Raw genomic sequence first — 27,459 nt, 5'->3', positions numbered from 1 at the left:
AAAGAGGTAAGTGCAATTTATTTTATTCTTCTCCTTCCCTCGTCACCCCCTGCCCCACCAACCCTGGTCAGTAGCAGCCGCTACTGCTTCCAGAACCACATATGGTCCAGTGGCCAATCCCCTGCTGGGATCAGCTGAATGGCCAAGTGCAGTGGTTTTAGCTTCTCACATGGACACCGGGCACAAGATATGGCCACAGGTTAGAACCTGAGGCCAATACTTCACTGTTCACAGCCAAAGGCTATGCTCAACAGGCGAGTTAGAGGAATATGATCATAAAACCACTGGTACAGCAACACCCTCCAATAGCAGTAGTAGTAAGCTTTATTTCGATATAAAAACATATCATAAAAGCAAGACATTACATCATTAAAAACAATATAACAATAATCAAAACAAAGTACCCTACATGATCATTATTAGAAAGTTAAAAAACATCTCATAATTTTTCATAAAAAAGAACTGGCGAGTTAGGAAGGAACACATTATTGGATCAACAATTTTTTTGCAGTTCTTATACGCCAAGCCCAGCCTAAATAGTTTGCCATACAAGAGGCAAAAAAGGGTCTAGCATCTGTACGCAATATACTTAAAGCTTCCAGATGTGAACGAGTTCCCAAGCTCCTACAAAGGGGCTTCAACCACCTCCGTCTAGGGGCCTCGTAAGCTTTACACTCAAATAGCAAGTGAGCAACAGATTCAGTCCTTAAGTCGCAGAACGGGCAATAAGGTACAGTTTGTAGGGGCGGTTTCCAGGTGGAAGTAAACTGGCATAAGGGTAATACCCCAACCCTGAATTAGAAATACAATGCTCTGTCGCATGGGCTATGGATTAAATCCAGATAGGGTTCCCTGTAAGGGGTTTCTTTAACAAGCAAAAATTGAGCGACAGATTTAGAATGGTTTGTGTTACATACTCTCTCATTGTCCACCCATGACCAATAAGCCTTCTTCAGTAGTTGTTTTGAGGGTGCTGATTTGTTTTCCCACGCATCACCAAGGCCCAGCTTATACAGAAGCCTCTTGACCTCCCTAAGCCAGGTAACCTTATGCCAACCTGGTAGTGACAAAAGATCATTTAAGGCATCTGCATAGCTGCTAAGTTCGGGGACGTTCCAGATTCTGGACCATAGTAAGAGGGGGCGTAATTTGGCTTGCTCACATAATGGGCGGGTGCCAGCATCGAGCAAAAGGGGGATTGTAGGAGTACTGTGGGGTAGCCTCATCAGATCTTTGTGAAAGTTGTTTTCAAGGTGGGCCAGGGTGTCTACTCTCTGAATGCCCCACAGTTCTCCGCCATACAGTGCTGCGCTCACAACCCTTGCCCTATAGATGTCAAGAAGTGCCCCAATTGGTTTTAAGGAGGAGGCTCGCTGTTCTTTGAGAAGGGCACCAACAACCCTTTTATGAATCAGAAACACCTTTTGATGGTGTGCCTTCCAACTCATAGTGTCGCTAAGTCGTATGCCCAAATAGTCAAATTCTTTGACTCTTTCGAGTGGAACAGAGTCTAGAACGGGGAGAGTAACAGATTTCTTAGGGGGATTGAGGACAAGGAATTTGGGCTTACCTATATTTATAGCCAATCCCTTGGTGTCGCAAAAGGCCTTGAAGCTGGAGAGCAATGACTGGATGCCCACAGGTGACTTCGAAATTAGAAGGGTGTCATCCGCAAATAGGAGCGTCGGAATTTTCCTTCCAGCCAGGGAGGGTGCATCTGATGGATGTTGTAGGAGATGCTCCACCACTCCGTTAACGTAAAGAGAGAACAGAGTGGGGGCAAGCACACACCCCTGGCGGACGCCCCTATCTACAGGGATACAAGGTGTTTTTTCTCCCTGGACACCCCATCTAATTTGGGCAAAATTGCTATCGTGGAATTTGTTAAGCAAGGCCAGCAGGTATGGGGGTAGACCTAACCCATCGAGGACATTCCACAAAAATGCGCGTGGGACCAGGTCGAAGGCTGTTCTCAAGTCTATAAAGACTAGATATAAACTGCCCCCACCTAGCACCACCACTTTCCAATAAAGCATTAGAAGGCGAAATGTCTGCTCGACGGTACCTGTCCCTATTCTAAAGCCTGCTTGGAAATCTGACAGGATCTGATTTTCATCTGCCCACTGTAAAATCCTACCCAATACCACTTTGCCCGCTACCTTTTGGGTTGAGTCCAGCAAACTGATGGGGCGGTAATTTGCTGGGTCGTCCCTGCAGCCTTTCTTAAAAATGGGGACGACCTCAGCGCCCCTCCATGAGTCAGGGAAGGAACCTCCCAACAAAGCCTCATTGAGGAGGGAAGCAATTAATCTACTCCAAAATGAGGGGTTATTCTTTATCAAGTCCCCCGGAATCCCATCAGGGCCTGCCGCCTTATTGGGAACAATACACCTAATTGCCTTCTCTACTTCCAAGCTAGTAAATAAACCATCGCTGGATGGGAGACCAGCTGTGGGGCTGGGTGGTGGGGCCAGAGTTAGTTGGAATGACCCCGGAGGAGCCGAATACAGTTTCGAGAAGTGGGCAAACCAAACATCGCCAGGGATATTGCAAGTTAGCTGATGATCGATAGGCTTTTCCATGGATCTTAACAAATCCCAAAACCCCTTGGCATCTTTCCTTGTGCTTGCCTCTACTAGCTCCCGCCAAAAATTAAAATCATGAGTCTGCTTAGCCTCTATCACAGTTTTTCTATAAAATTTCCTCGCGGTCCTAATGTTGGCTGGATCTTTGTTCTTTAGTGCAGAGATAAGTCCCCCCTTAGCGGCTCGACATTTGGAGGAAAACCACTTTTCTCTTGCCCTAGGAGCACCTTTCGAAGCAGCCCTGGAACTAGGTTTGGAAATGATGAACAGATCACTTAATGCCGCTATAGTCTCTGTGAATAGCGGTAAGACCTTTGTGCTGGCGGGATTTAAGGCGTCAAGCCGAGGTTCCACTTCTGTCAAGATGGTCCTGGCTTGCGTCATCCTTGCTTCGTCTGCTAGGACTCTGGCCCTTTTCAAACGCCTGCCACAGTTTGAGGGAAGAATCTCATGCGAAGATTTCCATTTGTGATCAGGGGTGCCTTGATTTCCAACCTGCCAGGGAATAGTGATAGTTAAAGAAAGGGGGTTATGGTCGCTATCACAAGACTCTATAACCTCCATGTCTTGGTGGCATGACCAGAGGTTATAGTTGAGCATAATAAAGTCAATTCTGGATGAGTGGCCCGTCCTGTTATATGTATGGGCACCCATAGAGTCCGATTTGGAACGGCCATTTGTTGGTCTCAGGTTATGTTCCATACAAAGAGCGTTTATGTCTATCGCGCTTTGTGACCATTTAGGAATCGGATCAAGGGTCAGGATAGGAATACCTCTCCTAGTATCCTCATCGAAGGTATCCAGAATATCTTCCCTGGCCAGGGGCTCAAAACAGCAGTTAAAATCGCCTGCAAGAAGAACATGAGAGTCAGTATTACAGGCAGCTAGGTTGCTTCTTAGGCCTGTTGAGGTTAAAGATGATGCCCCACTCCTGGCGCCCCTCAGGTAGAGATTAAATACTTCTAAGTTTCTTCCCCCTTTACAATGTAATGTTATCCACTGAAGATCAGGCGATTGGGTGGTCCTTTGAGTTACACTGAGGCCTAGTGCAATGCTGACCCATATCAGAAGGCCGCCAGACGGGCGACCTTTGGATCCTTGGTGATGGACAGCCGGGACAAAGTAGGTTGAAAAGCCCACTCTGTGTCTGGGTTCCTGGCACCAGGTTTCCTGTAGGAGACAGATGTCATAAGGTGCCAGGAAAGCATTCCATTCAGGGATATCAAAGTTGCGTACGAGGCCTGCCACGTTCCAGCTTAAAATCTTCAGAAGAGGTTCACCAAGTATAGGATGCTTTGGAGAATAGGTAGGGGGAGGAGGGTTAGTCACAGCCGGTCTAAGAGACTTTATAGGTGGCTCAGTCTGCTGGAGGTTAAGAGTTGCAGCTGTATCAGACAGATGAGTCCCTGCTATTTCAGTATGAACAGGTGGAGTGGGGTTCAGACAGGGTAGGTCTATCCTTGCTTCCGCACCGTGATGGTCAAAAATAGTCGGTGCGATCAGCCCCCTATCAATGGGCAAACTGTGCGATGACCCTCCTAGGCCTGATGGGGAGTCAAGAATTAAGCATTCAATGTGACCTAGAGCCTGTGGTGGCGTTGCTATTCCCAATTGTGGATCGGCGGGATGCATAGAGAGTCAATCAACCTCCTCTAGACCACCAAAACTGTTGTAAGTTGAGAGGCCATTCCAATGTAGGAGAGTATCCTTTTGCCTCTTAGGATGACTATTCCATGGGCGATGTTGTACCAATGTCCAGTTATCCACCTGGGTATGCATTTGACGAGGAGGGTAGAAGAAGGATAATGGCCTGGGTATGACAGAGGACTCTTCACTGCTCGGCCAGGAACAGATATGATGCGCCGTATATGGGTCCTCAAAAGTCACCACTATGCAGTACCCAGAATTAGTTTTCTTCGTTGGACCCACCCAGGGTGTTCTACGAACCATCAGGACTCGACTTCTTCGACCATTGGGTATCGGTCTGTTCACGTTGAGCCAATACATTATCTTGTTTTTCAGTGACCAATGGTTCTCGTATTGACCATTGCCAATCGCAGGGACACCCGTCAACACAACCACATAATCATTGGCCTCTGGGGGAAGATCGATATAACCCCCTCTGAAATTGTCTTTTACGGGGGGGCCCTGGGTATCAACAGGATTAGGTCTAGGAGGCACTCCCGATGTAAGGTTTGCTAATTGGGGCTTGGGACTCCGTTTGGGAACCTGGGGTCTGGGAGCCTGAGGTTTGGCGGTAGGGGTAACTTGGTCCACAGCCACGGTCCTCGGTTTAGGAACCGGCCTTTCAGTAACTGGTACTAGGAGTGGGAGCTGCTGGACTTGGGAGACAGGAGCTGATGATATTGGGTCATTCAAGGGCATACCCTGGTTTTCAAGACTTCTCAAGCCGAGAGTGGCCAGAGCAATAATGCTCTTTTCCATCTCGAGCAAGTTATTTTCTATCCTTGACAATCTAAGGTCAAGGGGTGAGAGAAGTTTTTTAAGTGTTTCCCAAACCAGATCGATAAATTCCTTGTCGTTCCTACCCAGGCCCTCTACCTGTGAGCCCTCATCCTCTAAAATGGTGGTGGGGGTTGTAACTAAACCCTCTCCCTTAACCTCCCATGTTGGCTGTGTACTCGGAGAACGCTCTGGTATAACATTAGATGCTGGGACATTAGTCAGTGCCAGATGTTGGGAAACTGCAACTTTTGCCTTCTTCCGAGAATAGGCAGAACGTAAATGGCGTTTTCTTTTGGGTTGTATGCCACTAGTGCAGGTAGTGTTTGAAGATGCCCGAGGGGGTGGGTTAGGGATAGAACTCTGGACACGAGAAGGTGCCGGCCGGTTTGCCTCATCTACATTAGGTGGTTGCTCTAAAGGCAAAAGAGGGGTGGCAGGGTTCAGGGACTGGTGGACATCGGCCTGTGTAACTACACGATGGGGACGGGCAGGACGATCCGGAGTAACTGAGGCAGCTATATGGCCTAGGGATGATTTTTTTGAAAGCGCAATTACTTGAGACAGCCTTCTGGCAGCTACTAATTCTAGAGAAACCCGGGTTTGGAGTTTAGATATCTCTTCGTCTATAGCTATATTAGTACGGGTAATGAAGTCATCCATAGGGCCACTAATTTGTGGACCACCTTTGGAAGCCTTACTACGTGTCACCCTAGTACTCATGGTGTTTTAGGAAGGGAGGACGGGCGTCGATCAAACAGCCAAAATGAGGAAATACGATATTTGGATACCTATAACGGCTTGATAAGGAATAAACAGGTTGTGGGCGAAAGGGGGTGGGCCAGTCCAGTCCGCTCAGTCCTCGAACGGCCTCAAACGACCCGCTCTTAGCCCGGTCTTCGCCCCGAGCTGCGTCCCGCGCTGCGGGAGTTAAGTGATGTTATATAGGGGACGTGATAGGCGGGGGGCGGGCCAACGGGGAGAGCGGACCGGATGCTGTGTCCGTGGTCTCGCAGGGACTCCTGGTCACTGGAGTCCCCGCACGCTCGCAGCCCCGCCGAGCCACTCACCCTTGCCTCCGCCTTCCTGCTCCTATTGCCGGTGTAAGATGCTCCTCGCACTCCCGTGCGACGCGGCACCCGCGGAGCGGGTGCGGCTAGGTGGAATAATGGAACTTGCCTCTTCGGTCAGGGAAATGTTCACAACGCCTCTGTCAAGTAGGAAATCGCCCCACAGGTGCTTGTAGGAGTCGCCTTATGACTCGCAAGGAAGGCGGGGGGCGGGCCAGCGGGGAGGGCGGACTGGATGCTGTGTCCGTGGTCTCGCAGGGACTCCTGGTCACTGGAGTCCCCGCACGCTCGCAGCCCCGCCGAGCCACTCACCCTTGCCTCCGCCTTCCTGCTCCTATTGCCGGTGTAAGATGCTCCTCGCACTCCTGTGCGACTCGGCACCCGCGGAGCGAGTGCGGCTAGGTGGAATAATGGAACTTGCCTCTTCGGTCAGGGAAATGTTCACAACGCCTCTGTCAAGTAGGAAATCGCCCCACAGGTGCTTGTAGGAGTCGCCTTATGACACGCAAGGAAGGCGGGGGGCGGGCCAGCGGGGAGAGCGGACCGGATGCTGTGTCCGTGGTCTCGCAGGGACTCCTGGTCACTGGAGTCCCCGCACGCTCGCAGCCCCGCCGAGCCACTCACCCTTGCCTCCGCCTTCCTGCTCCTATTGCCGGTGTAAGATGCTCCTCGCACTCCCGTGCGACGCGGCACCCGCGGAGCGGGTGCGGCTAGGTGGAATAATGGAACTTGCCTCTTCGGTCAGGGAAATGTTCACAACGCCTCTGTCAAGTAGGAAATCGCCACCCTCCAATAGCAAGTAATGAAGGTAGGGACTTCAAATAAAATGCCATAGGAAATAATTTTAAAATAAATTACATTATCTAAACTATTTAAAAATATAAATACATTTATTTAATGTCAAAAAATCTAAAACATGTATTTTATTTTACAAAATTTGACTGGCTTTTCTTGAGTTGAAAAATTAAGGTAACATTAGTTTTCATTAAAATATAATTAAATTACTTTTCATTATTTCTGTACATCACTTAATAGTAATGTGGAATAAAAAAAATTCTACTTAAGGTGGGAATTTTATAGTTTAAACTTTATAAAACATTATCTTTTTAAACATTTATTCGATTAATGATTGAATTCAAAAGTTATTAGTGTTTTAGCATTTTTTTAATGTTGTGTTACATTTAAAATAAATATATACAATTAATTTACAATAATATTAACATACAAATAAATGTCATGTTTTTTTTTAAGTACAATAAACTCTAACTTTTCTTTTCGCTATAGGGAGAAATCCACTACTAGCTTTTAAGAATCTGCTTTAATTGCAAAATGAAGGATTCATTTTCTTTTTGAAGAAGTTCAAATATTTTGCCCCAATTTGCATCAAAGGGCTTTCCATGGAGACTGTTTTAACAATCCATGAAAAAGCATTATGTTCCCCAAAAGAAACACGTCCTAATCCCAACCTAAGAAATCCACCAATAAACTAGCTTGTACTTCCACATTTTCCCCAAACTATGACAAAGTGGACAAAATTAACACAAAGCATAGGAAGGTTTTGAAAATGGGCAAAGTTGCATTAGGACTACCACTGGCTTCCTTCAACCAACTGATGAGCCCTATTAAGGGCGCTAAGGATTTTGAGTTGCATGTGTTCCAGTTCAGGAAAGACTGGCTTGGCAGTTCGTGCTGGACAGCTCCAATTAGAACAGGGACAAGACTGATGTGCATATGAGTAGGTCCATGCTAAAGTGGCATGGTATGCAAAACATGGATGGATTGAGATGTGGCCCCACGTAATCACCAGTTGCTGAAAATAATTCAAGTATTCCATCTATCACTTTTTGTACACTTCAGTGTGAGGCCCGCAGCACTTTGTACTACTGAAATTAAGCTATCCCCAGCTGATGAACCATAATAAGGGCAAAACTGGTCTTGCGTTGCTTTTCTTCCAGTCCAGGGAGGATATGACCTTGCATTTTGGGTTGGATTATTCCAATTGGAGCAGGGTCAAGACTGTTTTGTAAGTGGCTCAGTCCAACCTGATGTGGCATGGTGGGCAGAATAAAGTATGAGGATGTGGCATCAAGTAATTACCAGTGGCTGAAATTAATTCAAAGTTCCATTTATCACTTTGTTGTATACTTCACTCAAACACAGACAGAACATTAGAGGCCATGTTGTATGTGACCACAAATTTCCTGACACGACCCCTGTATCATTAGAATCTGGGACCTTCCATCTACTAATGGCCATTTCAAGTACTGCAGGTGTTGTGTCAGTCATAGTTGTGCATTCAACACCAAATTATTTAAATTTAAGAAAATAAATCATGAACTTTTCAAACTGTAATTCCAGTCATGTGAATTATTGCATCAAAGGCCCATGTACTCTCGCTACCCTGTCCAGAGATCAAAGATTGTATTAGACAGCACAAGAGCAGGATAAAATACAATTGGTAGAGCATATTTTCCAACTTAATTATAATTAAAATGATATGTTCGCGCGAATGACTGACGTCATCAGTCAGCCGCCAAGAAAAAGAGTAAACAAAGAGACTTAATAAACATGTCAAAATGTACATCTATGTCCCAAACACTGCTCAAACATGGCATCAGACTTTATTTATTGCCCAAACTAATCACAAGTGCCTCCAGAGAAACCTACAGTCTCTAAACACACACCCAGTGGGCTTCTACAATTGCATTCCACTTTATTGCTTGCTCTTTCTTTATAGAATAAAAACTCTTCAGCTCACATTGGTAAGCAGGGAGCTTGGCTTGTGGATGCCTCCTTCAGGAGTGTCATTAGAATGGTGTGGAAAGGGGGGGTTAGAACAGCTCTCTTAAACATTATTTTGTTAAATGTGACAAAGTGGCAGGGGTCTGAATTATGCCAGGAGTACCCAAATGGTGTTGAAGAATGCCCCAATTTAGCAAGAACAGGTCCTTTTTATACCAGTGATAGATGAAATGACAACATTCCAGTGTCACTTTAAAGCCAAGGGATCCCAACCAGTTTCCCTCCCTAAAGTACACCAGTAGGCAAACTGTATGTTGGGTTCCAACACATCAGGCAGGAGTAACAAGGCCTGTGGGAGTAATGTTGGCTGATGGGTATGGCAAGGGGCACAGAGTCTTCCTTTTCAGCAACACATGATACAATATTTGAAGACCATGCCTACAGATGTAACATTTCAGATATTAAACTATTAAACTCACAGCAGAAAGTAGAGGGTGTGTGCATACTTGACGAAAAGGAGAGTGATTTCCTGTGCAAGTCAATGGGAAGCATTGGACTGCAGTACACAGCAAGCATTGTTGTGCATTTGTGTGAGAAAGGGCAACGTCTGACTCCATCTTGGGCTTCACCCTGCACTCCCCATTGCTTGATACCCAGAAGGCTGGTCTTCATGGGGTTGGTAGGGGTTGGAGGGAGATGATCCTTAGTACGGAGGGTCAGAAGGCAGGGATAGGAGGACTGGGTGTGTCTTTTCAAGTCAATGTGATGGGCAAAGAGTACCTTATTGTGGCACAGTATCTCAAACACTTAAAATACAGAAATCCCACCCATAGTTGATATATGATGCTGTACAAATCAATTTCCCAGTTACAATGAAATAGGTAGAATCTATGTGGGCACGCCATTGCTTCAATCAGAGTTCACTGGCATGCTTTTCAGATTCAAATGTTATTTACAAACTATCCTTTGGCATGAGTCCTCCTTAGAAAGCTGATCCTGTGATCAGTGGGCATCAATGCAGCCTTTCAAAACCTGGCAGCTTGTATCCAGGTTTTTCATTTATTATGAAGCCCTTAGCTGGTGCAGGTCTGTCAACAGTGGTGCTGGACCTCTTTCACGCCAGCTCGTTGTTCAACCTTTTCAAAAGAGGGGGAATGTGCAGTACCTCAACTAAGATCTCTTTTCTTCTAATGTTGGCGCGTTCTCACTCCTAACCGTGTCGTTACATGAGTAGCTGAAGGTAAAACATTTACACTAACATCATCACAGGATGTGATATCACTCACCCACAGACTCCAATGGTGGGTCACTGCATGTTTTCTCTGAACTAGCTTCATTGAAACTGATGCCTGCAGCATGTTACTAAACTGACAAACAGCTAACCCACCTATTGCAAGCTAAAGACATTCTTACTGTTAACAGATCATTAGTCAGGTCAGCTAACTGGGGCTGCGAACAGCGACTTGAGACAGGGATCAATCATTCCTATCACTATGTGACTATCAATGTTCCAGATTCCAGAATAGTCTAATCTCACGTGTGCCATAATGCCATGTAGTGAGTGCACTTATACCCATTTTTTTTAATTAGTAGTCAAATACTTTTTGCACAATTCTGTCAAGATATACAATATAAAAGAAAAGAAAACTGGGAAATTGATGTAAAACAACAGGATGCAACAATTGCAATGTGAATAGACAGAATTCCTATTTGTGTCAAGTGAGCACTTTAAGATTACTACCTGTCTTGAGGTTGCAACCCATAGTTTGCATGGTTGAACCACTCATTCATCTTCTTATTATTGAGCGAGAGGGCCACAGCCACCGGGAGTTGACCCATGACCCAGAACTGAAATCGAGTAGAAAGCATCATGTCGATAGGGTTGCCCCCATTGGAAATTCGAGTTAGCACCCAAGAACCATGCCTGGTGCTCAGAAAAACCTGCAAGGCAAAAAGTGAGAGGGCTGTTAGAAGTCTTTTGAAGACTGTTATGGATGGATGTGACTTTTCTACAATGTTCTTTCAGAAGACTACAATAGGAGTGGAAATAATTAAAGCAATGTTTGCTGTGTAGGACCCATAACTTCCTTTAGATTAACAACTGAGAATAAAATTCAGGTGCCTTGCAGAATGATTTTCATAGTTTCAGGTAAACGAGAAGCATTACATTTTTGGGCAAAAGTATCACCCTGAATCCTGGTAAGCTCTGAATGTATGAGAACAAAATTGAACATTTTAAATCTGTGGGCAACAGACCAGATTTGAGATTAAAGTTCCTAACCATTGAGGGCATGATTTAGAGTTTGGGGGGCGGGTACACTGTCATAAATGTGACAGATATTCTATCCGACTTATTACAATTGTTTTATTGTGCCCGATATCCCATCCCCCTTATTACAAGTTCATTAGGATATAATGAACTTGTAATAAAGTGGAGCCAATATCTGTCATATTTGTGATGGTGTACCTGCCCGCCAAACTCTAAATCAGGCCATGAGCATTTAGTAAATTATTACTCAGAATTTAGAATTCTGGATGCCCAATATATTGCTAAAGTCAAGTCCTGGGTAGAATGTCACCTACATTGGAGTAACCAGAGTAATGTTGGTAATTCCGAGTTATTGTTTGAAGCAGAATTACCACTAACATATTCAAACAGTCATTTGTGGGGGAATAATTCCTACGGCGAGAACATTTAGTGAGCATGAGTGGCTGTTCACACTCGCTATTCGCCTTCTGTTGCATATAGCACTATTTCTTAGTGCAAAACGCATTCTTGCGTCCATTTTGGAGGCAATGGTGCATTTTGTTCTAAGAAATGAGCGCTAAATGATCGGAATAAGTTGGAGTGGAAATCTTATCCTAAGTGCACATTTAGTGAGCATGAGCCACTGCTCACTATTTGTTTTCTGTTGCATTTACTGCAAAGTGCATCCTCACGTCCATTTTGGATGTGAGGGGCATTTTTTGCGCTAGGAAATAGAGCTGAATGCAGAATTACTCTTGTCACGTAATTCTGCACAATCATGCAGACTTTTGGGGTAATTCCGCATGATTATGCTACAGAAAATTACGTGAGATACACCCAGCCTATTAAAGTTCCTTCTCAGTATTACAAAGTAAGTGCCTTTCCTTTGTGAACACCAACTCTGGCTTTCAGGTTAATCTACAGCAATAGTTCTATCTTACCAACTCCTGATATTGTGCAACCAAGGCATTCTCCCTATCCAACATCCAGTTCCCCTCATCTCTAGCAGGAGTCACAGTTGCAAACCCTACACTTTAGTACATGATCTGTATAAATGTCTGTGCCCCTTTTACAAAGAGTGGACAAGAAGGAGATAACTCATAGTTTTTGTCAAAAAGAACTTATTCAGCTTTAAGTGGAATCATTCATTTCATGGTCGGATACAGTTAGAAAAACAGCACTGCATAGAATGTAATGACAACCACATGGGACTTGGTGCAACAAACGTGAATAAATAGTGCAGGCGGCGACGCAAGTGAAAGAAAACAGCATAGTCGGCGCACTGTGCAAGTGGTGCAAGCTATTTACAGTGGGTGGCTAGAACGGCGCATGTGACATTGTGATATCACAGTGGGCACAGTTAATTTTGGTTCAGGTCTAAAGCCACTAGGAAAAAGTGCGCCTGTTAGTCAGACTGTTGGGTCGACGGCGTTTCGATCCAGAGAATTTAGGATCATCATCAGGACTGGTTGTCTGAATTAGGAAGTGCTTTGAAGGATCCCAGGGATTATGAGTCCTAAAGATTAAGTAGAATGGAAAGGGGCGACCACTCGGTCTCCCCGAACGTATGGTTGGGTGCCCGATCCCCCCGGGAAACCATTTTGGGCGGTAGGCGTGGCTCGGCTGGTATGCCCGAAGTGGCGTAGCCGGGGCGCGCCCTTTCCCGCCCAGGAGGGGTTGTCCTAGACACCCGCACGGAAGACCACGCCCAGTAGGCGTACCGGAGGAGGGTCCCCGCCCTCCCGCAGATGGATAAATAGAGCGGGAATCCGAAGAAGCGTCCTCTTGTTCCTGTCCTCTGAAGGCTGCACCAACTCGTTGCTCGTGGGCCCTCGACCGAACAAGCGGCAATTTTGAGAACTTGTAATCTTGTTGTTTCTCTTTCAGTGATTTGGAGTACGAAGGATTCAGGACCTCGTTGATCAACTAGAGCAGAGTACTCGAAACCTTGGCCGGCAAGAAAGCAGGAAAGGGCTCTGAGATGGAGAAGGTATTGCACCATGTGTCGAACCGAATGGCGAGCATGGACCGGAAGCTCGGAAAAGTTGACTCGATTGGTCGAGGTTTGGCCGAGGTTAAGAAACAGTTAGCGGCCCAGAACAACTCAGGCCGTCCTAAGAAGATAATAGGCCCGGCCTTGCCGGGAGTCGTCCCAGAGGGTAGGGGGAAGCGTGTTAAGAGGAGGGCGGTTTCTGGGGAGGTTCCGGTTCCTGAGATACCCCCAGTCACCCCCATTACACCGGCGGACAGCCCGGTACCAAACCCAGATATAGGTTTACCGATCCCGGTTGTAATTACTCTTGTTAACGATGAGGAGATGCCCCCCGAATTGGCCATCCAGTTAGCGGCGGTGTTGCCATGGCTCAAGAAGAAAGCAGTGGGGGCAGTGGCTGCGGGGGACCCGGCCGAGGAGGCTAGACTAATAATCGAGCAATTGCGGCAGTCGAGAGAGGCCGCGACGGCGAATGTTCCTCTTGTTCCCCCACAGGTGGCGCCGGGAGGACCTGCGGTTAGCCGGGAAAAGGCGGCAGACTCAACGGCCGAACCTGGTAAGCACACATTGCCAGTGGCAGGGGAGGGTTCATTACCTTCAAGGCGTGAAAGGGTGGCACAGCACATCCCTATGGCCACAAAAGAACTGATATGGGGGGAGAAATATGTAAATATGTTTTCATTATTGACTGACCATCGCGAGATGGAATATGCAAAATCCCAGAAAGATTTATGGCACCCCAGTGTATGGCGCGCCAAGATGGCGGAATTCAGGGTTGAGGAGACGGTAGCAAATTGGGTTAAGGCCTTTTCCATATTTACGGCAGTCATGGGGGAACGGAAGCCTGAAATCATGACCGAGTTGACATGTTATCAGAATAGGATTATGGATTTTTATACCATGTATGAGGGGATGAATGGAAAGGTTACGATATGAAATTCCGAAAAGCGAAGGAGTTTGATGCTACTTTGACTTGGGATTGCCTCGACTCGGTGTCATGGCACAAGCAGCTCTTGCCTGGGGCGGCAGGTACGTCCTCGCCGGGCGGGAGCGGGTCGGGGTCAGTTCGCCAAAAGCCCGCGGTGCCCTTTCGAGTGGGCGCCGGTGGGGACTATCAGTCCAAGACCGGCGGGAATGGCGGCAAGCGGGGGGTTTGTTGGGGCTTCAATAGAGGCAACTGTAACAGGCCCCAGGGAACATGTAGGTTCAGGCATGCGTGTGCGGGCTGTGGGAACTCCTCACACCCGGAGAGTAGCTGTAGATCTAAAAACAGCGGAACGGGAGGAAAAAGGTCTAAGCAAGAGTGAGGTAATCCTTTGTAACCGATTGCCTACACCTGTCGATATCATGGCTCTGACTCCTTGGTTGAACAAATACCCTGATCATGTATCCGCCGGGGTGTTGAGGAAGGGTTTCCTATATGGCTTCAACATCCCGGTGGGGGATTTTCGGGGGGACTCCTTTTGTAAAAATCAGTTATCTGTCCAACACAACCCAAGTGTAGCGGCAAAGAAGATTGCAAAGGAAGTCAGCTTGGGGCGGGTAGCAGGGCCTTTTCATCGCCCGCCGGTGGTAGATTTTGTGTGTTCCCCGTTAGGGGTGGTCCGAAAAAAGACCCGGGGGAGTTTAGACTCATTCACAACTTGTCTGCCCCTAGGGGTTCTTCGGTGAACGAAGCCATTGACCCAGACGTTTGTTCAGTGCGGTATGCATCGTTCGATGATGCCGTGGCCATGTTAAATCGCCTGGGCCCCGGAGCGCTGATGGCGAAATCGGACATTGAATCGGCGTTCCGGTTGCTCCCGGTACACCCACAGGATCAGTGCTTGCTAGGTTTTGCATTTCAGGGGAGTTATTACATGGATAAATGCATGCCGATGGGTTGCTCCATTTCTTCTGCTTATTTTGAAATGTTCAGCTGTTTTTTAGAGTGGGCATTCACCGAGGCCACAGGCCATAAGCATGTGATGCACTATCTAGATGACTTCTTGTTTTTGGGTGCAGCCGGCGATACGGAATGTGCGCAGGCACTACGGGACTTCTGCATCCTCATGCGGGAGTTCGGAGTCCCACTGGCACCAGGTAAGACGGTCGGACCATCTACTTCACTGGAGTTTCTGGGAATTGAGCTCGATTCAGTGGAAGGATGTTTCCGTTTACCGATGGAAAAGGTGGCCAAATTTAGGGCTTCCCTGATGCAATGCCTGGGCAAGGAGAAAGGGACCCTACACCAGTTACAGCAAACAGTGGGTCAGCTTAACTTTGCCTTGAGGGTGATACTAATGGCTCGCCCCTTCTCACGCTCTATTGCACAAGCTATGGTTGGTCTCAAGGAGGGACACCACCGTATGAGACTGTCGGCAGAGGTTCGCCAGGATATGCGCATTTGGTTGGCATTTCTGGCGGACTTCAACGGTCGAGTTGTGTGGAACAAGCCGCCAGCATCTTCGGATGAACTAGGTTTGTGGACTGACTCAGCTGGGAGCGTGGGATTTGGCGCCATCTTTGGTAACCGATGGTCGGCGCAAGTATGGCCGACGTGGTGGCTCTCCAGCTGTCTGACAGGTAACATTGGGTTCTTGGAGCTATTCCCCATTTGGGTTGCTCTGATGGCATGGCCAGACGACTCCAGGGACCGCTCGGTGGTGTTTTGGTCTGATAATATGACTGTGGTTGAGTGCATTAACCAGCAGGCAGCCCGCTGCAAGTGGATCTTGAGATTGTTGAAAGAAATCGTATTACGTTGCATGAAATTGAATGTACAGTTCAGGGCAAAACATGTGCCAGGTGTACTGAATTATGCAGCTGATGCACTCTCTCGTTCACACATGCAGGCTTTCAGGGGCTATTTACCCACAGCGGACCTAGTGGCGGCACCGTTCCCCGAAGCACTATGGCTAATCGGTGCCCCGGATTACAAGACCTCGTGGCAGCCAGCTTAGCTCCCAGAACAAGGAAGGCATACGAAGGAGCGTTTCGTTCCTACTGTACATTTTTGGGTCCATCAGGGAGACAGAGCTGGGGTCAGGAGGACTCCTTCCTGGTGTTCCTGGTCGCGCTGCACAGAGGAGGCCGATCAGCGGCAACGGCCAATAGACATAGGGCGGCCATTTCGTTCATGGCACAGGTGCATGGCATAAGAGACCCGACGGATTCCTTTTTGGTTAGGAAGGCACTCCGAGGCTGGAAACGCCTCGAGGGTCGCAAGCAGGATACGAGGCACCCGATTGGTTTAGATAGATTGTCTCTACTCTTAGCGAAGCTAGATGAGACGTGCTCCTCCCTTTATGAAGCAGTTCTGTTCTGGGCAGCTTTCGCCTTGGCATTCCACGGGGCTATGCGGGTGAGCGAACTGGCCGCAAGGAACAAGAAGGATATAGAGGGAGGCCTGGGCAGGGGTCACATCCAAATAAGGGGTGATTCGATGGTAATCTCGATAGCCAGGTCCAAGACTGACCAGAGTGCCATGGGTGATAGTGTTATCGTGCAGGGCGCACACAGGTCCCCCACTTGTCCGATAAAATGCGTAGAGGAATACTTGGCATTGAGGACGGCTACGTGGGGGGGGAGCTTGCTGAGGCACAAGGATGGCACCCCACTGACGAGGTTTCAGTTTCAGAGGGTGTTAGCACTGTCAATCGCTGCCGCGGGCATGGACCCGTGCGATTTTGGGACCCACTCATTTAGGATAGGGGCTGCTACTGAGGCTACAGCCCGGGGTCAGAGTGCAGAGGAAGTAAAGCAGCTGGGCCGATTGGTCCTCGAATTGCTTCAAAAGGTATGTGCGATTGCACATGTTGTAAAGATCAATTGACTTGCACTCACGCTTCTTGTCTTTTGTTTGAATTACAGTTTCGCGAGCCTGTCACGCGGGGCGGAACTGGAAGTCGACCCAGCACCAGGAGACCAGCGGTCGTGGATCACCGACTGGAGAAAGAGTGGTATGGGTCGTGGGCCACTCATATATGAGGCGCGCCGGGGACGTATTCGAGGCAGGTGACGCGACTCACGCATCTGGGGAATATGGGTACAGAGTGACCTTCCATGGGAAGGGCGGGCTCTGTTTTGACCAATTTCAATCGTTCTTTGAGGGTCTTTAAAGGGCGGCAAAGGTCACCGCCATCTGTAGTCATAGTACACCTGGGAGGCAACGACTTAGTGAAGCTGGGAAGAAGAGTGTTATTAGAACACATCCTGTCTGCAGTTAGCTGGTTGGCTAAGAAGCTCCCGGGGTGCACGATTGCCTGGTCCCACATGATCCCCAGGAAGAGTTGGCGGGGGGGCATTTCAGTGTCAGCGTTGAACCACTCTGTGAAAAGGGTTAACAATAAAATAGGGAAATTGTTTCGCTCAGCGCAGTTGCATAGCATTCCTCACGGGTGTATTCGGGGTGATCACATGTATCTGAATGATGGGGTTCACCTGTCCAGGGAGGGAAATGATTTACTCATAGGAGACTTCATAGCATGGCTAAGGGGTTTGAGGGGGCATTACCTTTAGGAGGATTGGGGGGGCCGGATAGTCGGTCAACTATCCGGCCTGTGGCGGTAAGGTCATGATCGGTGAGCAGTAATTTCAAGGTCCCTAGATGGGGGCGCCACCCAGAATGGATGGGAGCGCCCGAGGGGAGGCGGCCATTGGCCCCTCCCAGGGGGGAGGCGGCTAGATGCCCCTCCGACGAATTTCCAGGGGGCCGGATATCCGCGACGGCGGATAGAGAGTGTGGGATGGGGGGGAGTCCACGCTGTCCTTCCTACAGATACCTCACACGGGAACTCGGACGACCTTTAAGATGGCGTCGAGTGAAAAGGGGGCCCCCACGACAAGGGAAGTTACAGGTGGCAATGAGGGTAAAGTCCTCTGCGCATGCGCCACTCACACCGTGAGGGCGGGATTTTGGTAGTAGGGATCTGACACCGGTTAAGACCTTGCCGTTGGCCCTTAATGCTAGGATGTACAATTTTAATTTAGAATGTATGCATTTTCAGGATGCTAGACTCGGCTAGGAAACCTTTGTATGAGAGATCTGTTAAGGTTAGCCAAAGAACATGTCTTCATCGAAATGTAATAAATGTAAAATTGTACATAATTTATGAAACTTGTATTTAATGTTTTAAATTTTGTTTCATATTTTAATAAATACGGCCGGGGGGGTGACTCCCCCCCGCCTTCCAAAAGTTCAAACCTGTGTCTGTCTACTCCCATTGGGAATTGGTGTTGGGAGGGGGTGGCGGGCATCCCGGCCATATGGAAAGGGGCGACCACTCGGTCCCCCCGAACGTATGGTTGGGTGCCCCGATCCCCCCGGGAAACTATTTTGGGTGGGAGGCGTGGCTCGGCTGGTATGCCCGAAGTGGCGTAGCCGGGGCGCGCCCTTTCCCGCCCAGGAGGGGTTGTCCTAGACACCCGCACGGAAGACCACGCCCAGTAGGCGTACCGGAGGAGGGTCCCCGCCCTCCCGCAGATGGATAAATAGAGCGGGAATCCGAAGAAGCGTCCTCTTGTTCCTGTGCTCTGAAGGCTGCACCAACTCGTTGCTCGTGAGCCCTCGACGGAACAAGCGGCAATTTTGACCCACCCACCAGCCCCTTATGGCAATGTTGGTTTAAATAAAGTTTGATTAAGATAGAAATGTATAGGCCTTTTTTCCTTTGTAGAAAAGTAAGGGAATGTGTCATATGATGATGTGGCTTCTGTTTTAGGATAATGTTTCCCTTTGCAGGAAAATGAAGTTGATGACTCATCAAGGCTATGTTAGAATTTTTTCTTCTCTTAGTAGGTAAAACAACTGTCGTATTTATTTTTTGGTCGGGCGGTAAGGTCATGATCGGTGAGCTGTAATTTCAAGGTCCCTAGAGGGGGGCGCCACCCAGAATGGATGGGAGCGCCCGGGGGGAGGCGGCCATTGGCCCCTTCCACGGGGAGGCGGCACCCAATAAGCATGGGTCGCCTAGGGGGAGAAGGCCATAGGCCCCTCCCAGGGGGGAGGCGGCTAGATGCCCCTCTGATGAATTTCCCGGGGGCCGGATATCCGCAACGGAGGATAGAGAATGTGTGGGATGGGGGGGGGGAGTCCACGCTGTCCTTCCTACAGATACCTCACACGGGAACTCGGACGACCTTTAAGATGGCGTCGAGTGAAAAGGGGGCCCCCACGACAAGGGAAGTTACAGGTGGCAATGAGGGTAAAGTCCTCTGCGCATGCGCCACTCACACCGTGAGGGCGGGATTTTGGTAGTAGGGATCTGACACCGGTTAAGACCTTGCCGTTGGCCCTTAATGCTAGGATGTACAATTTTAATTTAGAATGTATGCATTTCAGGATGCTAGACTCGGCTAGGAAACCTTTGTATTAGAGATCTGTTAAGGTTAGCCAAAGAACATGTCTTCATCGAAATGTAATAAATGTAAAATTGTACATAATTTATGAAACTTTTATTTAATGTTTTACATTTTGTTTCATATTTTAATAAATACGGCCGGGGGGGTGACTCCCCCCCGCTTTCCAAAAGTTCAAACCTGTGTCTGTCTACTCCCATTGGGAATTGGTGTTGGGAGGGGGTGGCGGGCATCCCGGCCATATGGGTTGGTTGGTATAAGGCAGCTTGGTGAGTCACCGATAAGGTGGTGTCTTCGCTAATGGGCCAGGCGGTAATTCATGTCTTTTGTAGGTGGTCCCTTGCTCGTTGCCGAAGAAACAGTGTTCTCTGGCCTTGTGGGTTGGCCTTGCTCCGTTAATTAGTTGGTGGCAGGTTCTGCATTGTAGCCGGCCAAAAGTGAATGATCACGCTGGCGGTCGGCGCTCAATCAATCAGCGCGACCGTCCGTGTACCATTGGAGTCAGGTACACGGACGGTCGCGCTGATTGATTGAGCGGCAACCCAAGCTGCCTTATACCAACCAACCCATTCTACTTAATCTTTAGGACTCATAATCCCTGGGATCCTTTAAAGCACTTCCTAATTCAGACAACCAGTCCTGATGATGATCCTAAATTCTCTGGATCGAAACGCCGTCGACCCAACAGCCTGACTAACAGGCGCACTTTTTCCTAGTGGCTTTAGACCTGAACCAAAATTAACTGTGCCCACTGTGATATCACAATGTCACATGCGCCGTTCTAGCCACCCACTGTAAATAGCTTGCACCACTTGCACAGTGCGCCGACTATGCTGTTTTCTTTCACTTGCGTCGCCACCTGCACTATTTATTCACGTTTGTTGCACCAAGTCCCATGTGGTTGTCATTACATTCTATGCAGTGCTGTTTTTCTAACTGTCTCAGACCATGAAATGAATGTTTCCACTTAAAGCTGAATAAGTTCCTTTTGACAAAAACTATGAGTTATCTCCTTGTCCACCCAAGCAATGCTATGTGCATGCTATGATTAATTGTCTATTGACTTTTACCTTTCAGGACATTGTTTTCTAATTGCACCATATCTACCCAGTCCTGACTTGGTCTAAGGGTTATACTCCTGTCTTGTTTAAAAAACCTTTTACAAAGAGAGTGCATCCGTCACTTTGGACTTTGTTTCCACTTCTGGTTTTGTACTTTATCATTGTGTAATAAAATGATGTTAAGGTGTTATCAATGTTTTGCAGTGTTACAGAGAAACGATTATATTCCAGGTAAACATTTTCACCAGGATAAATGTCTAGAATACAACAAGATGACTCTCCAGTTGTGTGGGCTCTTTGAATGAGACTACTGAGTTAATCACTCACCTGCTAATTTAGATAATGTGTCCAGCCCACAATGCATATCTGTTTTTTTTACCAAAATATATATTTTTGTTGTTTTTCTAGAAGCATTTGCGGCAAACAGCGATTCCTGTGGTTTACGACAAAAGAAACTGAGTAAGGTAGGGTTTGGAGGCTTAATGTTGACTGTGTGTGCAGCACCACATGGAGGTTGATGGAGTTTTTCCTTAAGTCTGAGCTCCAAGCAGAGCATGGAGTGGGCAAAACTGAGTGAACTCCACCGGATGAGAGAAGTTTACAGCCCATTCTTACTAAACATATTATTTGACAGACCCAATATGGCCCATCCAAGAACTATCAGCACTCTCCTATACACACTAAACATAAATCAGATTGTCCACAACCCCAGAAACATCATTGGACACATCACATCCTAGATGTAATTTTTGCGAATCCAGAACTAGGGACCTTTCAAAGGATTACTCCATTAACATGGTCAGACCACCGTCTGGTAACTTTCCAACACAAAACAGCACAAATCAGCACACACCTAAGGCCACCTTACATGCATTCTCCTATCAACTGCGGCACAAACTCAATTTAAAGAACTTAGAAACACAACTAACATCCAACACAGATCTAGACACAATAAATTCTGTTCAAAAACTTTATGAGTGGTTTCAGAAAGCTTTTGATATCCTAATACCACTAAGAACAGGAAAACAGGACACAAATTAACAAGCACCCTTGAGGCTAAAAAAGATAAAAACACATTGCAAAGCTACATAGCACCAGGCTCAAAACAAATATCAATCAAGACAAATTTCACCTAAACAAACTTAACAGTATATATATGTCAACAATCAAAAAAGCTACAATACAAAATGTCATAATTAGTCAGAAATCAAAATGCTAAATGAGCAAATAAAGAATTTTATAAAATTCTCACAGAATTTTGTAAACCTTAATGCGCTGAACGAACTCATCCCATTACTGAAGGATTTACTGACAAACTGGCAAATTATTACAAAACCATATCAGACATGTTGGACTCCTATTGGACTTCTATTTAAAGCAAAGGAGAACCATCAGCACCAACCCATTTCCAACAATCTCCTCCACAGTAAGGCTAACCAAGCCTCTGCATTTTTTCAAACACCTATCACAAAGCAAATGTAGGAATCTTGTCAACGCCAGCTGCCCTTCTGACCCTTGTCCATCACAAACCTTCAAGAACATTCTTTTAACTACCTCTGCTGCCACACTAGTAAGACAAATCATCAATAATTATTTAACTACAGTAATCTTTCCCACTGACTTAATGAAGGTATACATACGCCCATTAATAAAAAATAAAAAAAACTTGGACCCACCTGACAAAAAAACTGCAGACCAATTATAAATGGACCTTTTCTTGGCAAACCTATAGTAAGAGCAGCATTTGCCCAGATGTCCAAATTCATTGAAGATAACTCCATACTTTCCCACTCCCAAACTTGATGCTATCCAGGAAATAACACAGAATCTGACCTCATCACCATCTGGCATGTCCTTAAAAAAACAATAGACTGGAATGGGGTCACTACACTATTTGTCTTGGACTGCATGGAACACAGTCACTTTTCATCAGGAATAAAATCACCAAATACATACAACAAAGGAACCGCTGATCCAGATTGGCACCTCGCCTCAAAATCCTAGCATACATAGAGAAAAACATGGTTGGTACATCTTTCTCTGTTCAAGCAGCCAAACTATGGAACTCCCACACATAAGATCGACCAATAACTATCTTAAGAAGACAACTCAATAGTTGGTTAGTTCCTACATGACCACCATCCTCAAACACAAATGTATATGACTGTGTACTTAAACATGTGTAATTTGATTCTATTCATGTATTTAGATATGTGCATTTCTTTGTACAACTATATATACTACTTTTAGTTTAAAATTATATTGATATTCTTTAGTCTACTTAACAAAGGGATATATTATTATGGCTCAAATATATAGAACACTTTATGCTTAAGGTGTATATAGGTCACTGCATAGTCTTCATATAAGTTATAGATTAGACACTTATGGGTCTCTATTTTATTTTATCTATCATAATATGTAAATAGGATTATAACAATTGTATATATATAAGTGCTTCGCTATTAGAAATATGGAGGAAAAAATACAACTAAAATAAATGTTAAAAAATGTATAAAAATACACAATTAATTTAGCTTTACTTACAGCATGACTTGAAAGTCTGAGTTTCTAACTATCTATCCACACATATGGGACTTCATATAATACAACTTTATATCTCTCTATTATTTTCTTTACACATGTATACATACCCTTTTTATGTAGTTATGTCTCTACATATTTATCTGAATCTATATATCTATTACTTCACTCATATCAGTAAATGATCACCCTAATGCCTTATGAGTTATCACTCAAATATCAACTTTAAATATCTTTTTTTATATTCAACAGCTTCTCCCAAACATCTGATTATAAGATCTGAAAATACATACATTTTCATCTCAAATACACACTTTTTAATATGTATGCATACATTAGTGCAACCAAACAAGAGGTTTGAATTTAGTCGTCTTTGTTGAATATGGAAGACCTACGTATAGGTAGCTGGACAGCTACTGGTAGCTCAACGGCTACGCGTTGGAAAAGCCTGCACCAGGATCACAGAGAATGGATAAGTGATTGTGAGTGATATCATAATATTTTTCTATTACGCCAATAACAATAAGTAAACATATACATAAAAAGAAACACAAGAGAATAAGACATAAGACATATTGAGCGGTCCATACATATATAATATCATATTAGCATAAAGGTTGGATGCTTCCTTCCATCTATAATGAACTTACACACATACATCTTGCCTCATGGATACCTACAATATAAGGGACTAGGTATGTAGATGGTACAACATAACCAACATCCTGGAGATCATCTTTAAGCTGTTGTAGGTGTTAAATGCTCAGCAAGGGCCCCCCAGATCTGGATGCCCAATCTTCGTTTCTTTAGGCCTTTAATGGCATATAGGCTAGTTTCCAGCTTACATATAGCATATAGTCTTCCTCGCCACATTTCAAAAGTAGGGGGTTCTTTCTGCCACCATTGTGATGCCATACACAATCTAGCCATTGCCACTGCAATATATAGTAGATACCTAAATGCATACATTTTCTGGGCAAGCATACCATCTTCCAGGACTCCCAAGAGCATAACTCTAGGTGTAATCACAATCTGTGCCCCTGTAACCTCAGTCAAAAAGACCTGCATAAAATGTATTAGCCATCTCAGCTCTGGACATGTGAAAAACATATGAACACTATCAGTATGATATAAGTTGAACATAGTTTTATATTGTTGTGTTTTAAAGCTGGAGGATATCAAAAGTTTATCAGCCAATTCGATAGACTCTTGTAAAATATTTCCTCCATGGGACAATCTTGTGTTCCATTTTGCATTCTGTACCTCGAGATCATCATTTTGTATTGTGATGAGAGTTTGATATAAAAAATACCAATCTTTCTACGCCCCCTAACTACTTCTAACAGATTGATTTTCTGAGCCAAGCGCACTGTATCCCCTCTTTTTTAGCAGATAGCCTCGGATCTGCAGGTATTTAAAAAAGTCAGCTTTAGGAAGGTCACAATCAGACATCAGCGAAGAATATGCCCTGACACCGCTACTGTCCACTAAGTCTCCCAAAGTCTGAATACCCTTACGTCTCCATCTGTCGATAGTAGCATCACAGAAGATAGAGGGAAGCAATGCTGAAGAAGAGGTGGGGGTATAAAAATTAACCCTGACAATCTGCAGGTATCTCCGGATCTGAAGCCATGCCTTATGAGCAGCTTGAACTACCTTAAAGCGAGTTTTTTTTAATAATAGCTGGGCTCAAGGTATGTAAGTGACTTCATAAAGATAGTTGCACGATTTCCATTGAGATGACCTTTTAAGTCAATACCCAGATGCTTAAATTATGTGAGCTTTCAGGTTAGAAGAAAAGTAAAAATGCCCTCTTTGTACCCCAGGGTGCTGAGTGTCATACATTTTTTTACTTTGTTACATTTGTACTAACACACCTTTTTAAACCCATGGATCTCTTTTTACCTTGAATCGGGTTATTTTTTTGGGCCTATGCCGAAAATTCACCTTGTAATTACTTGGATTTGGTTTATGTTTACCTGCAGTGGCTGTAATCGAAAGGGAGCACCCTTGGTGTGCCCCTCCTGCACAAAGTAGTCAAAAAGAGAGACATATACTGGGAATGGGCTTCATGGTTGATATACAAACTGTGCATCATCCTAACACGTTTTGGTTGCACACCATTACTTGCAAGGGCTTGAAATATAAGGAAAATGCAACTTACCAGTATGCATCTGTTCTTGGCATGTAGAGCTGCAGAGTTACACACTGTTGCATAGATTGCCATCTAGTGTCGGGCCCAGGTGTTTGCACTTGTTTTTGTCCTGAAAGTCTTTGTAAGTCACAGGGAAGGTGACTCCTCCTTTGGATCACATTGGTCATGGGCATCGGCTCCATCCCTAGATTGTTTGTCGCCAGCAGGGAAATGATGGAGCTTTGTAAGAAAGAGGAAGGATGCCCATGTAAGCTGTATCTAATTAAGATAATACTGGTACAGATAAAGGTAGCCAATGAGGCGGGTGGGCATGTGTAACTCTGCAGTTCTACATGCCAAGAACAGATGCATACTGGCAAGTAGCATTTTCCGTTCGAGGCATATGAGCTACAGATTACACACTGTTGCATAGATTATATAGCAGTACCCCCTGCTAGTGGCGACCACTAGTATCTGTTCCAGTAGTTTGAAATAGTGTTTTGAGTACAGCCTGGCCCACAGTAGCTTGTTGTTTAGTTAGCACATATACACAATAGTGTTTTGTGAATGTGTGCGGTGTATACCATGTAGCTGCTCTGCAGATATCATCTAAAGGAATGTTCCCTAAAAATGCCATTGAAGCCCCTATCTTCCTTGTGGAGTGGGCTTTAGGAGGTATAGATAACATATGTTTAGCTTTCTGGTAGTAAATTTGTATGCATTTGAAAATCCACCTAACTATCCCAGATTTTGATATTGGGTTGCCTTCTTGTGGTGGTGAGAAAGACACAAAATGTTGTTTGGTCTTACGAAAGGTTTGTGTTCACTCTATGTAGAAAAAGCAATGCTCTTTTGACATCTAAGGTATGAAGAGCTCTTTCTGCGACTGTCTGTGGCTGCGAGAAAAATACAGGCAGTTCCACAGATTGACTGAGGTGGAAGGGAGAAATTACTTTAGGAAGGAATTTAGGATTAGTTCAGAGAACAACCTTATTAAGATGCATTTGCAGAAAAGGTTCCTGAATGGTTAGTGCTTGTAGTTCACTAACTCTTCGTAGAGAAGTAATAGCTACTAGGAAAGCAACTTTCCATGTGAAGATTTATAGCTCACATTTACGTAAAGGTTGAAAGGGAGGTCCCATTAGCCGTGTGAGAACAATGTTAAAATTCCACACAGGTGAAGGTGGGGCTCTGGGAGGGATTATTCTTTTGAGGCCTTCTATAAAGGCTTTTATAGCAGGTACTCTGAAAAGTGATCGATGCTGTCTATTTTGTAGATATGCTGCCATGGCAGCAAGATGCAGTTTAATAGACGTGTAGGCTAAGTTACATCTATGGAGGTGTAGAAAGTAGCCTATGATGTGTTGGATAGACACATCTAGGGGATTGATGTCATTATGAAAATATATTACAAACCGTTTCCACTTGGCTGCATAGCATGCCCTAGTGGTGGGACGTCTAGCTTCTTTAATGACGTTCATACAGTCAGGGGGAAGGTTAAAGTAACTGAATTCTAGGACCTCAGGAGCCAGATCACAAGGTTGAGCTGAGCTGGGTCCGAGTGTCTGATCTCTCCTTGGTTCTGGGTTAAGAGGGGTGGAGATAAGTATAGCTTTTGGTGCAGCACTACAGAAAGTTCCAGCAATGTGGTGTACCACGGTTGTCTGACACAAGTTGGCGCAACTAGAATGAGGGTTAGGGAATGTTGCTGTAGTTTGCGCACCACTAGTGGAATGAGTGGGAGAGGTGGAAAAGCGTACGCAAATCTGCCTGACCAGTTCATCCATATCGCATTGCTTTTGGACAGTGGGTGTGGATATCTGGCGGCAAAGCTTGGGCATTTGGCGTTTTCGTGGGTGGTGAAGAGGTCTATCTGAGGTCTTTCCCCCACATCTGAAAGAACGGTTGAAGAACTTGTGGATGAAGTTCCCACTCGTGGATCTGTTGTGTTTGACAGCTCAACAGATCGGCTATGGTGCTTTGTACCCCTGGATCTTGTTGGGCTGAGAGGAAAATGTTCTGAGGTATAGGTTACCTCCATATGTTCTGTGCTAGCTGAGAGAGTTGCAGAGTGTGTGTCCCGCCTTGTTTTTGTATGTAGTACATGGCTGTCATGTTGTCTGTGCAGACTAGGACATCCTTGCCTGATATTTGCTTTTGGAAAGCTTTTAAGGCTAGGAATATGGCTAGTAACTCCTGGTGGTTGATGTGGAGTAACTTTTTTGTGGTGTCTACCTGCCCCGCATGGTGTGTTGATGTAGGTGAGCTCCCCAGATGGAG

At 45.8% G+C, this 27,459-nt stretch overlaps 1 protein-coding gene across 1 annotated transcript in view; it reads right to left on the bottom strand.

Moving 5' to 3' along the window:
* The window catches only part of LOC147747796 (dimethylaniline monooxygenase [N-oxide-forming] 2-like), a 387,231-nt gene that overhangs the window by 62,335 nt on the left and 297,437 nt on the right, over positions 1 to 27,459 (bottom strand). Inside the window, exon 6 of the mRNA XM_086955934.1 lies at positions 10,602 to 10,801. Within this exon, the coding sequence (XP_086812060.1) occupies positions 10,602 to 10,801 (200 nt within the window). The remainder of the gene's footprint in view (positions 1 to 10,601; positions 10,802 to 27,459) is intronic.

This window comes from Lissotriton vulgaris, chromosome 1_1 (assembly GCF_964263255.1).
Source record: "Lissotriton vulgaris chromosome 1_1, aLisVul1.2, whole genome shotgun sequence".
Taxonomy (NCBI): domain Eukaryota; kingdom Metazoa; phylum Chordata; class Amphibia; order Caudata; family Salamandridae; genus Lissotriton; species Lissotriton vulgaris.
The sequence above is the reverse complement of the archived record's forward strand: the minus strand, read 5'-3'. Positions and strand labels throughout refer to the sequence as shown.